This window comes from Topomyia yanbarensis, chromosome 2 (assembly GCF_030247195.1).
Source record: "Topomyia yanbarensis strain Yona2022 chromosome 2, ASM3024719v1, whole genome shotgun sequence".
Lineage (NCBI taxonomy): Eukaryota > Metazoa > Arthropoda > Insecta > Diptera > Culicidae > Topomyia > Topomyia yanbarensis.
Genome location: NC_080671.1, coordinates 111,389,084 through 111,402,589, shown reverse-complemented (window position 1 = coordinate 111,402,589; position 13,506 = coordinate 111,389,084). Strand labels below are relative to the sequence as shown.

At 40.2% G+C, this 13,506-nt stretch overlaps 1 protein-coding gene and 1 pseudogene across 1 annotated transcript; one reads left to right on the top strand and one right to left on the bottom strand.

Annotated features, from left to right (window-relative positions):
• Nucleotides 1–7,295: 7,295 nt before the first annotated feature.
• LOC131679180 (sodium-dependent phosphate transporter 2-like) lies at nt 7,296–8,893 on the bottom strand (annotated as a pseudogene).
• A 1,983-nt stretch (nt 8,894–10,876) lies between these two features.
• Nucleotides 10,877–12,991, top strand: LOC131679177 (CCR4-NOT transcription complex subunit 10). The gene is made up of 2 exons (XM_058959826.1): nt 10,877–11,092; nt 11,162–12,991. The coding sequence occupies exons 1-2, from the start codon at nt 11,007–11,009 to the stop codon at nt 12,966–12,968; spliced, it is 1,893 nt and encodes a 630-aa protein (XP_058815809.1). The 5' UTR covers nt 10,877–11,006; the 3' UTR covers nt 12,969–12,991.
• The last annotated feature ends 515 nt before the right edge of the window (nt 12,992–13,506 follow it).

The window sequence follows — 13,506 nt, the reverse complement described above, 5'->3', positions numbered from 1 at the left end:
CGTGCTACCGTGATTCAGCACACCAGTAGAAAGTGAGGTTATGGGGTGATTTTCTTGAAGAATTGTTCCGGAGTCGAAGTTAAAACGCAGAGTCCTGTTAGCAGTTGGACACAGCTTCAAGCTGGAATTTTATTAGTAAGATTAACCGGTTAAAGTAAGTGACTCACATCCTACTCACAAAATCAGTGCGAAACTTCTTCTAATCTCCGACAACAATAAAGCTTCACAGTACGCCCTTTTAGGCCTATTAATAAAGTAAGTAAATTCAATTCTAGTTCGTAAATTCGCTGTGAGGTACTTACAAATTTCCTAACAGTAGTAATTAGTAATAATAATTGGTCGCACGCCGGCGATTTAATAGTTGAAAATGCAGTTAAAGGTTTGCAACGTGATTGCTCAGCCAATAGCGATTGGAAGAATGACTGATTCCTTCTTAACGTTCAAGATTGTTCTCATCACGGTGAATATTGTTGGCAGCTGTCATACTCGGTCGTTTAGCGAACCCCTGTGGCGCTTCTCTCTGACCGGGGCAGTGCACCCGGTTCGTAACAACATCATTTGGTAGTTCCTGTGGTACATGCTGTGTTAATTGTGTTAAGTAGTGTTGCACATCTTGCGACAAACTTTTCAATATCTCCATTTATACCAAACCAATATACAAATCGTCTCGCAAGTTGCTTCATTTTGACTATGCCCCCATGGCTGGCATGTAAAAGTTTTAATAGCTCGCTTTGTAAACAGTGCGGCACTACTACCCTGTCCTGATAAAGTAAGCACTCGTCACATAACTCCAAATCATGCTGATTGGAAAATATGCTGGAAAAGCGCTTGTCAATACGCTTAGGCCAACCTTGTTTCATATAGGCTATAATCTGTTGCAGAAATTCATCATTCTTTGTCGCTGAAGCAATCCTGCGGTAATCAATTGGTAACTCTTGCCCAAAATTGATACTTTTAATATATTCTTTATCGTATTCTTTCGGAACCATCTGCTCCAATGGGAACCTCGAACAGAAATCCGCGTTTACCATTTGAGTAGATGGTCTATATTTTATTTCAAAATTATAAATGGAGAGTTCTAATATGTATCGTTGTAATCTGGTTACATAAATTGAATGTTTGCCCTCTCTCCCAAATATTCCTACTAGGGGTTTATGATCTGTGTATACATAAAAAAATTTCCATAAAGGAACTTGTGAAACTTTTTAATCGTGGACACCAAAGCTAGAGCTTCTAAATGTAAAATTGGGTAATTCTTTTGGGCTGCATTAAGAGAAAACGAAGCAAAACAAATCGGTTTTTCAACCTCGTTAATAATATGAGCAATTACTCCACCCAAACCATATCCGGAAGCATCAGAAACTATCACTATAGGCTTTGTAGGGTCATAAAACTCTAAAATGTTTGCCTTCAATAAAGATTGTTTGCTTTCCTCAAAAGCTTTGCTGCAATTTTCATCCCAAATAAACTTTACATTATTCTTCAGAAGATTGTATAAGAAATACAACTTCGAAGATAGATGAGGAATAAATTTGTTATAATAATTTATAAGTCCCAGAAATGATTTCAGCTCAGTCACATTTTTTGGAATTTTAGCGCATTGAATTGTAGCAATTTTGTCAGAACAAGGCAGTAACCCGTCTTTACTAATGATATGCCCTAGATATGGAAGCTCTGTAACAAAAAATTTACATTTGTCAAAATTTATTTTAATATTTGCCTCAGCAAGTCTTTTTAAAACTTCAAAAAGCTTCTGTTTACAATCTTCCACATTTTTACCCGCAATTAGCACATCGTCCAAATAGCAATATACATAATCTAAACCTTTCAAAACCTGGTCCATTACCTGCTGGAAAATGGACGCACTAGATGATGCCCCCTGTGGCAACCTGTTGTAAGTAAATAAACCCTTAACTGTATTTATAACTATGAATTTTCTTGATCTTTTCGAAAGAGACAGTTGGGTATATGCACCTTCCAAATCTAAGGCACAAAAAACCTTACAACCTGCCAAACCAGCAAATAAATCTTGAGCTGTGGGTAATGGATAGGTATTTGGGACGATAACTTTATTTACAGAAACCTTGCAATCTATCACAAGTCTGATTTCATTGTTCTTTTTAGCAACTACAATTACTGGAGACGCCCACTCACTAGTTTGGATTGGGGTAATTACTTTTTCCCTCTCCAGTTTATCTAAATATTCTAAAACTTTATCCCTTAACCGATAGGGAACGTCATACGCTTTTTTAAAAATTGGCCTCTCTGATTTCAGATCCAAGTCTGCTTCATATCCCAAAATTGGCATAGAGAAATCTTTTTTAAATGACTATATTTTTGTTTAATTTCAGCGACAATATTATCACTGTTGTTATCAGTCAGACTGTTTACCGATAAAAAATCTGAGAAAAATGTTCTCCAGTTTGGGATGAAAGCATCCAACCATGGTCTGCCAAAAAGAGGAATAAAATTATTTGTGCAATTAAGCACTAAAAGCTTCAAAATATTCTGCTTTCCCCTAAAGTCAACCCTGACTTTAACCTCTCCGACTATAACAAGTTTAGAACCATTGACAACTATCAATTGCTTGGAGGATTTATGTAAAGGAATATCAAATTGCGCAAAATACTGTGTTTTACTAATTACAGAAACGGAGGAACCACAGTCAACCTCCATTTCCAAACTTTTATCTTCAACTCGTACCTTCACCAAACATGGTTCATTTAATTTGTTAATAGAAGTAACATTCATGCATTGTAATCCTAAGTTACCTTCGTCCATATCATCGGTATCGGAGTCCTCAGTGCGCATCCTGTTCATCAGCTCCGCTATGTCTGCCTGATTGCTTCCTGATGTCCCTGGCTTCATTTGTTCAACTAATTTAACTGCGTCTTTTTTTAAATTTTTCAGTTTAAAGCATTTCTTTTTGAGATGACCTTTAACTCCGCAAAAATCGCAATGTCTATTCTCAAAAGCTTCTCGAAAATCTGCAGGTTTAAAATTGCTGTGCTGTTTCCACCGACCGTGTTGGTGAAACTTATTGAATCTGAAAGCCTTTTGTCCAGGTTGGGAGAACTGACGCGGCCTGAAACCCAGCCTATCCCTTACTGGAATCCTACCATCTTTCCTAGGGGATATTGCTTTATTTGCATTGTATACAGCTGCTAGCTTACTCATTGCCCTCCCCATCGGCTGCCCGTTGGACAACGAAACTAGCTTATGAATAGAATATGGCTCAGCAGCTAAACCCTGCGCATGGCTCTTCGCCGCCTCCCAGGTTTGAATAACTTTTTCAGCTGCCTCAAGGGTCTGCTCAGCCTCGCTCAGAATACGCTGTTTAAGCATCATATCCCTTAAACCAGCCAGCAACCGATCCCGGATGGCTGTTTCCTTAAAGGCTCCGTAATTACAGAGTTCGGCCTGCAGCTTGAGCGCTAGCAAAAAATCTTCAGCCGACTCGTCAGCGTTTTGAGTGCGCTGGTTGAAAGATATTCTCTGGCAAACCCCTGAAGCAGTCTTGTCCAACCGCATTTTGAGCTTTTCAACCATGGCAGTTAACGGTACGTCGGTTAAACTACCTGTTGGAAAAAGCAATTTCAGCTCTGAATAGACATACGGTCCAACCAGTGTGATAAAATGTGCCTTTCGATCGTTTTCTGGGATCTTATTGGCAATAAATAAAAATTCTAATCGCTCTACCCAATGGGTAAAAGAAGTTCCTTTCCTAAAAGGCTCCATTGTGGTCGAGAAAGATTGAGCCATCTTACTAATAAATGTCAAATCAAAATAACAATAAAAAAATCACCAATAAATCAAATGCACAAAAACCAGGAAAAAGGAAAATTCGAAAAAAAAATATTTAGACAAATATCACCAACAATAAATAAATTACCAACCTCTAATAAATTTGTAAAAAAATAAGCAAAATTTCTTCGATATAAATATATGATAAAAAACACTTCACTTTTTCGGACAATTTTTCGTTTTTTTTCACAATATGGGCAAAAAATTGAAAATAACGGAGAAATCACGTTAGCCCAATCGAATAACAGAAGAAAAATGGAAAAAAAAACTCACCCGATCAAATCCAGATCGTGTTGTTACCCTCAATTTTTATCCGTTCAATCCGATTTTGATTTTCCTTACTCTAGTCTCAGCACCAGCTAGCAATGGATGAGCGAATCTCCAACCGGTAAGCATGAAAAGAAAATCATAAATTGTATTAGTAATTGATTAAAACAAAAGCTTTTTTCACCTGAAAAATAATGAAAATAAAAGAACATTTGTACAACTGCTTTACAATTGAAAGAAAAAAAATCACACAAAAGGAAAAGCTGGAGTAAAAGGCAATTTCACTCACACAATAGCCTTGAAAAGCACGTGGTTTTCTATTAAACTTACAGTTTTCTAGATACCGATCTGCCAGCACCGTTAAATCCTCCGAATCTAACGCTGCAAGTCCAAGGGTTCCGTCACCTACTTCAATCCAGTCCTGGAAGGTTGAACTGCCGAATTTCACCAGAGAAAATGTCCGTCGTACCGGTCCGTCAAGCGAAACTTCCTTCCCGCTGGAGATCCACACTTCGGTCCGTTGAACACCTCGTCGCCACTTTTTATATACCTAACCAAACCGGAGCGGACTAATTCCCTACTTACACTTCACTAGGCACAGGATTTCGGATGACGAACTACACTTGTTCACTGTCAGCGTTAAAAGAGGACCAGCCTCGATATATTTTTAGTTTTATCTCTAGTATTGATCGATTAATCGATCAATACACACTAAGTATTTATTATCCTATGTATAAGTTAATAATGCTCGATTTCGAACATTACACTGTTATTCTTTTTATTCCCTAAGTGGGATAGAAAGATACCGTTATACAACACGATGCTGGTCGTCCGCAACTGGTTGGTGCCTACAAATTTAAATTTCAGAGGGAGAAGAGGGGGTGGTTTAAGAAGCAAAATATAAAACCAACAACTTTAATCTCTACGATGTATAACCAGATATTACACAATATAAATTAACAATCACTACCTATCTTCTATGTTGTCAACGATGATGACTTCATAGAGTTTGGATGAGTGCAGTACTTCCTAGTTGCATACGAACGAATGCTAGTTGGTTGTTTTCGGTTTAGCAATATTTTCACCAAACCACACAAGAATCGTTTTGGGCGAATGAGAATATGTTCGCTTTAGAAATCTTAACATCCGTTCTTTTGAGCTTGGCAGTTGCTAGTAGTTAGTAAAACAGGTTGTGTGATCATCTAGGCTGATTGCCAAAAATTCGAGACTGCATAGTATTTGTTACCGTTCTGGTACTATATACCGATAACGAGTAAGCAAGAATGGAGAGTGATAGCAAATACAAATTAAATACGCCAAGGTCCCATACAAAAGGGTAATCATTTTTTGGCTCTCCGAAAACTAGATTTAATGAACCCTATGCATGGATTTTGCTTGACAACTAACAAACACTGAAAAGTAATAAGAAATGGCAACACATTTTGATAAATCCGATCAGAGCATGCCGTTTTTAAATTTAATAAATAATTGTTTTTGTTGATATTTGTTTGTGTCTGTGCAGATTTGTGGTTCAATATCGTTTAGTGGCCAGAAGTGGTAAGTTGGGTGGTTTCTTTAAATAATCTCTTCTCGCACAATATAATCTCTTCTCGTTAGATTACGATCCGACGTTGGCAGCCGAAACTGAGATGGCAAAAGAAGCAACAAACAACAAAGATGAACCGGAAATCAGTCGCCTGTTCGGCACTCAACAAAAAAACCACCCAACGTTGCCTCAACTGCAACACCGAAAGTGTCAAAAATAATATCCTGGTGTGCAATCTCCTGTATCCTACCAACAGCAACAACCGACATGTCGACGGAACATTTGCGTAAATTTTGAAAAATTATATGTCGTTGAAAAAAACTACACCGTCCTGGTGTGAGAAGCGCAACTAATTCACCCCACTAATCGAAAGAGTCGTGTGGCTGATCTGCCGAAAATTCTATCGGTTAGCTGCGGTCTGGAGACGGACAAAGAACTTGAGTATCTAGAAACAAAGAAACAAATGCCGCGGCCCTCTGCCCAAGTGTCTAGCGATGGGGACTCGCGAAATGGTGCAAACGTAAATAATGGGAAAATGTGTCGTTACGGGATGCACTGCTCTCGGGAAGATTGTCATTTTTTCCATCCGAGGTGAGATTCTTTGAACCTGAATATTGTTACCACAGGTCCTGTAATATTTTACGTTGTTCGTCTAATCGTCTAATATTACAGAAAACTCCCACCGTCGAATGCGTCTAATCAAGGTTAGCAGAAATCATGCTTCCCGCTAGGCTTCTGAATGACATTGGATGAGGAGAATTTGAAAATTGGATCATTGAAAACTGCTTCCAGCTGTTATGAAGGTTCTGATGCTCACGAAAGCTGCAAACTAAGCGAGTCAGAGCATATTCCGTAGTAGCAACAATTTGAAATCTTCTGCATATCAGATATGCCGTTTCGAATATCGAAAAGTATCGCTTGTCGGCGACCGTTTGCTACATCAATGACAGAACTCAGCGTAATCAGGTAGCTTTGGTGCACATACCAAAGAGCTATCATGATCTCAAAACGGATCGAAGTGGAGGGGACTGGTATTATTTTTGTTAAATTTGCCTGCGGTTGGTCCACTGATGGCCGATCAACATATGTCACTCGTTATGTTACATTATTTATTTGACTACTGCAAATTATATATTTGTCTAACATTCACCCGCACGTCTTCGCTTCGGTACTAGATCCAATAACCAAACGTGATTGTCATTTGTGACACACCAAACCAAGTCGGTTCCTACGGAAACCTGAGCGGACGGCACACGAATGAAACGATGTGGCGTAGCCACATTAGACAGCGACAACATTTTATTTTTTGTTAATGAGTACTATTCTATTGTTACTAAATAAGACATTGTTAATGCCTAATGTGGCTACGCCACATCGATTTTTTTCTAGTGCTGTCAGACTTAAACTACGGTTAGCCCCTATGTTTGAGTATACCGGGCAAACGAGTGGATCACACAGGTGCGATTCCGATGATAAGTAACAAAGCCACCTCGTGCGCCGGATCCTCAACGGCTTTGCGCCGCTTCGGATCCGTGGACTCGGTTACGCGGCATAGCCGCATTAAGCTAGCTTCGCCAAAAGCCTTACTTTCGAGAGCACAATAAACATACGAGCAAGGTTAGTAGGTACAATTTATTTTTAAGCTTTTTAATGAATTAAATTTCCGCCCAGAATCTACAACACTAAATTAGCATATTTTTAAAAGAAAAACATGTTTTCCGCCTACAAGGGAAGAAGTAGAAGTTAATCGTCTCTATGACACGATGGTCCCATAGCGACAGACCTAGTGAGATACCGATGCCACCGTACAGTAGTAATGCAAGCGAAGTTTCAGACTTTTGCAATACTGAGCCTTCCCGGTAGAGCATAAAGAGAGCAATTAGTGGTCCTATCGCGTTACGCACATCGTTACCACTGTGAGCAAAACTTCCGAACGTTGTAGTCAGTATCTGCAGGAACGAAAATAGGGCTGAAATTTCCTTATTTTCCTCCTTCATTGGATTGTGTCTGCTCTCTTCCAAACCTTCCTTACCACTAATTTAAGGAACTTTACTCGAATCCGGATACAGGGTCGTACTGATTAGTGTATGATCCAATCCAGCTGCATTTTCAATTCTTCCAATATAATTCCTGAGATCTTTGTCGGTACCGTTCAAAACAACATTTGGCGTCACCAGCGTGTATCACTCTTGGAGTTAGTAGATTTCCCATTAATCGTTGCCTGATACTCATCGATGTAGTTTAGGCTGGTTATCGTAAGATTGGTGTTATCCAGACCGATTTGGTTGGCTGAAAGTAGGGTTTTTGCTTTCTTCACAATTTTTGGATCGATCTTGTACGGATTTGGTTTGTTTTTTGATTGCATGCGGAGACGAAAGCTTCTTAATCAATCCGCTGTGCTGGTGCGAAGAGGACAGTTCTACCAGTTCAGTCGTTTCGGTAACAGCTGGTAGAGTTTTTCAATCGCCTATCAAGAAAAGTGGACATTTTGTTCGCCGAATCACAATCCGAATCACCGACAATGAATTCAGTGCGTGTGACTTTGTTCTGATTCAGAATCTCGTTCTTCTGCCAAGAAACGACAAAACGCTGCACGAGTACAGCAATCAACATTCCTACGGAAACACTAATAACTACCGCCATCCAAGTTGGTATGTTATCCATGTAGAGCAGCTTCGGTCCATCGAGCACAATACTGAATACATTAACTGCCATGTGTGGCTCCGTAAAACAGCGGCAATGATAACATCCCAGCCTTGAGCGGGTTTCTGGCGTTCAAAATGAATCTACAAATGAACCAGAACAACATCACGCTCATCATACCACTGAGCACGGGTCAAATGAACCACGATCCGACGATCGTTCCGAGTGTGCTACACTTGAGTCCTTGCATTCCACGGGCAACCAGATTGAAACCGATAGTCGAACCTACGATGCTGTGCGTTCCGAAAAACGGCAGATTGAATAAAGTTGCTACCAGCAGCCACAGGGCGGAACTGGCCAGCTATGATAGGCAACACAGAATCAACTCAACCTCGGTGCCTTTGTACATTTCACGTCGAAAATGCAAACGAATAACATCGTGAGAAAGAAAAACTTTCACGTAAATAAAAAAAACGAATAACAAAAATATCACTAGGATACAATAATAAACAGCTTGGCGTTCTGCGTTGCTAGTTTCCATGATAATTCATCAAAGTACACTGTCACTTTGACACTGTACCTTTCCAGGTACAGGGTAGCGTAAAACGAGTCCTCGAAAAATCATCAGAGCATTCCGTATTAACATATTTGTATTTGGTGATAGGAAGAACTTATTTACTCTCTATCGTGGTTACCAATATTATGGCTAGCTAAAAGTAATAAATATATGTATATGTAATTATCATCTAAAATCACTTCAATTTTCTCAGCTATGATTAAATGTTAAATTGTACAGAATATATTGTTTGTATTCAACTTATATTAAAATAGGAAGCATTAAAATTAATACTGAAAGGTCTGATATGATAAAATAAATAAATATTGTAACGACTTATACACAAAACACACAAATTGTAAAAATCGCGGAAACAGGAAACGGTTAGGAAAGCCGCGGAAAAAACAGCAATGGAATGTGAAAGGGTTGGGAAAATGAAAGAGAGAGAAAGAATGAGACTACTGGGCCTCTACAGCGAATAGTAGAATCACTTCCGCTTATCATATCGACCAGGAAGGAGCTATCAAAAAGTTGTAAAGTTATTAAAGTTTAAGTTGAGTTTGAGTTTATGAAATAATTAAAGTTATACAAAAGATGGAATAAATAGAAAATCCTACGGAAGGTAAAGATTTTCCACCAAAGTAAGCCCAGTAGTCCGTAGAAAGTTCTCTCTTTCGTCCCCAGGATCGAGACCCAGCAAGTTTCGCCCTGCAGCCATTATGGAGTAGCTTTTTGGTCCGGGTCAGCAAATTCCCGCGAACGTCCCGCAAGATTCTTGGAGGAGCCGAGAAGCGATAGTTACATCTACGGTCTGTGATAAACCCCGCGAACGTGCTGTAGCACCGCGAGAAGAAACCCCAGAAGCGAGAAGCCGCCCTGCACACGGGCCAACCAGGCCCGAGCAACCCGCCTTAGGGTGCAGCAATGACGAGTTCGACATCCACTAGTTCGTCGTCCAAGAGTCAATCGGCCACGAGTTTCGCACCCACGAGTCCACCGTTTCCAACCGCGATCCCGCATCCGCCGGCCGGCCAGCAGCTAGTCGTTCCACACACACACACACACACACACACACACGATTGTAAGTAGTTGTAATAAAATAAAAAGTGTAAAAGTAAAGTCTTTGACTGATTCAGCCGATAACATCCTCAGAATGTAAACGTAAAGACTGTGCATTTTGATCATTTGATTGGTGTCCATGTCCGTGAGCCGACCTTGAGCCTGCGAACCACCTTTGGAGTCCACCCCAGACGGTCCACGTGGCTCTGTCAAGGGAATAGGGGCAACTACTAAATAGCGGGTCCTTCTGATCCGCTAAGTAAAATATTTGATAATTTCTGAATAATGGGCCGAGAGTTGATGAACTTTCAAGAGAACTTCGTATTCCATTCCCTGATGCCAAATCGTTTACGAAGATTTATTGCAACGAATTTCGTGAGTACATATTTAACTCAAAACACCCTTAAAATATATGTATAATCGGATGAAAACATTGCGTATTTGTCCTGAAATGGAGAAAAGATTGATTTAGTGAATTGAGCAAAATATCTCGTTACATCTTACGTTTCATGTGTACGTAGCCAACAGCAAGAATCCTTTATCATAACTCCAAATCGCAACGCTCAATCCAAATAGTTATTACTTGTTATCCATGAACTAGTAATCAGTATGCGTAATCAGAATAATTAGGATGAATACAGATTTATTCTACGAAATAAATTAAGCGTAAATTATAATTTGCAAATATTTTAAACATGTTTCCATCGTTGCTTACTTTTTGAATGTACTGCTTTTACGACAGACTTCTATGCGAATTAGAATGATGTAATACCACCGACGAACCGACGTGCCATGGAACAAAAAATGCGTCAGCTATTGTCCTATTTTTTTTAAATCAAATACGTTGAACGTGTAAGGGCCGCTTTACATTCGATGAGTTATTAGTCGAACAATCGAATCCTACCACTTTCGACGAGTTTCTATTCGATTCATTATTAGAGATCCTGTAGAGGCCCCCTCTTTGCGCGACTATGGAAATTTTCAGATAAAAATACGAAACGCAAATGTCAAAATAAGAGACCGATCCATTCGCTTATATAGATAGGTGTTTATTTCAGTAATTTTTGTTGAGAATTTAGCATATTAATCAGCAAAATTTATTTTGTGAGAATAATCGGAGCCATCTTAATAATGGCAGACATCGGCGGAGAACCCAAACCTAAAATATCTGATCTGGAACACGATTTGGAAGTTCAGGCCTTTAATGAATTTCAAAAGTAAGTAACTTTGAAATCGATTCTCACGGTTCTAGCAATACTAGAGTATGTAATTCTTTTTTCGCACAGAGCTGACTACCCGTCGTGCCTACAAACTCTACATAAACTACAAAAGTCACAGGAATCCAACCCGAAGGTCATTCACAACCGGGCCGTTGCTGAATTTTACATAAGTGATCTGCGCCGATATGATCAATTTAGGAAAACAATGGCACAAATAACGGAATTGGTTGGCGAGATTCAATCAGTGGATGTTAAGCATCCTGAACTTGCGGCGGCTTATGTGAATCAGGCAATGGTGCTGTACCACTTTAAGCAACCGCTCGCTGCCCTGAAGATAATGCTAGCGGTTATGAATCATTTCGATCAACTGGACGATTATCTACTACGAAAGGCGGGGATTTTTACCGTCCATTTACTATTGGACACAAACCAGCCCCGAAAAGCAAATGGTTTGCTTGGAATGTTGCAGGCTCGACTGAATATTCGAGTGCAAGAAATTTTGAACTCGGATGACGAAGATGAGCGACCAGTTGATAATGAAAGCAGGAAGGATATATCGGAGATTCAGTTTGAAGAATTTCGGAAGGAGTTCCGACTGATACTGATAAGGTCAAATTTGTTGAATGGAAAGAAAAATTTTCTGATTCCCGGTGAGGACACTTCCGAGTATTCGGTACTGAAGGGGCATCAATATTATTTGGGAAACGATTACCAGATGGCTGCGAAGGAGCTTTCAAAACGGTTTGTCAACGATCCGATCCAGGTTCAGGTTCACGGCGAAGATCAAAATACGTGTTTGGCCAACAACATGGGTTTAATTCATTTCGCTGTTAAACATTATGCCTTAGCTGCTAGATTCTTTCAGCAGGCTTTACTGTTCGATCAGGCTGCCACGAATAAAAGTTCTACGGAAAAAGTTGAAGGATCTCCGTTGTATTGTGTCGGTGCTACCAAACGGCCGGAAATTTTCTATAATCACGGAATAACGTTGCTCTACTTGCAAAGACCAAGCGAAGCATTCGAGTGTCTGTTGGTAGTTCTGAATTCGTACCACAACAATCCAAGATTGTGGTTGCGATTGGCAGAATGTTGCATAATGGTCCATCAGCAGGATCAGAAAGAGCAAAATAAGAATCCGCTTACTGTGTTTCTGCGCCGTAAATATTTTCAGAAGCGGCCATTCAACAGTGAAGAACAATCGACAGCGATTCCAAGTACTACTCTGGAATTTGCATCGCTTTGTCTGAGAAATGCAGTAACTCTTATTGAATACCATACGAGAGAACTGGCCAAACAAACGGAAATGTCAGATAAACCTGTTTCGTGGGATAAATTGTACGAAGGAGCTCCTTGCAATCCATGTAAGCCACTGAAGCCAGCAAATCTGGAAAAACTACGAATCGCTACTTTCAGCGCCTACAGTTATGTACTACTTAGCCTGGGAGAATTCACGCTGGCTCTTAAATACGCCCAACAAATGCTTGCAATCAATGAACTTCCGGAAACATATCACACACTGGGCTCGCTGTACAGTGCGGAAGCCCTCGTTATGTTGAATCGCATTCCGGAAGCGTTGGTCTATCTGGACCCGAAACGAATGAAGGATTTCACTGGCGAGGACTTTTCCACTCGCGGATCGCCTAATTGGAGTATGAATTCACTTGAGGCGGCTCAATCGGTGATGCACTACAATCTGGCCGTGACACTGTTCAGTCTTGGCGATTATGAGAAGGCTAAGGCGTACATGAATGCATGCAGCCATCCCGCGGTTTTGCCCTACCTGAAGATGCTAAAAATGTACTGCGAGCTGGTGCTAGGGAATGTGGAGAAGGCCAAGCTTATGGCACGGTACGATATGCCGCATTTGGTGTAAACTCGGTTAGATATATAGTGAGAAGCAATAATAAAATGTATAAAATTGTTTTTTCGGTACGTGAACGTTTCATTTGATGGGTGAAAGAAATATGTGTAGGCAGGCGTAGTTGGTAACTCTTCTGTGCAGCGCACCTGGGTTCGATTCCCAACCCCGCACATAGGTTTAGAATTATTTATATTCTGGCGAATGATCATATAACCCCTTCTATAATCAGAACAAACTTTAGAAACTTGCAAGAAAGTTCGGATTCAATTGTGGGTGAAGGAGAGCAGCGAGCCTAGTTATGTACGGCATGCAAACTAGGCTCGATGAACGATCACGGTAAGTCTTTGAGCTTATATATATTTGGAACAACATCAGATGTTGCTTCAAGCCTTTCTCAACGTCTATTCGACAGTTTTCACGACGCCACCTGCGTTGCAGCTTGGTAAGGCCAAACTGGTATCGAAGGGGGTCAAGTGTGGTTGTGAAACGTATTCTTCATGGTCACAACGCTAGCATTACGGCCAAAAATTTGGTAGGCAGCCTCAATTGG

Excerpts from the sequence above, each read along its gene's own strand:
- LOC131679177 (XM_058959826.1), top strand. The coding sequence starts at position 11,007 with ATGGCAGACATCGGCGGAGAACCCAAACCTAAAATATCTGATCTGGAA. Across the intron at positions 11,093-11,161 it reads GCCTTTAATGAATTTCAAAA|AGCTGACTACCCGTCGTGCC; the intron begins GTAAGTAACTTT and ends TTTTTCGCACAG.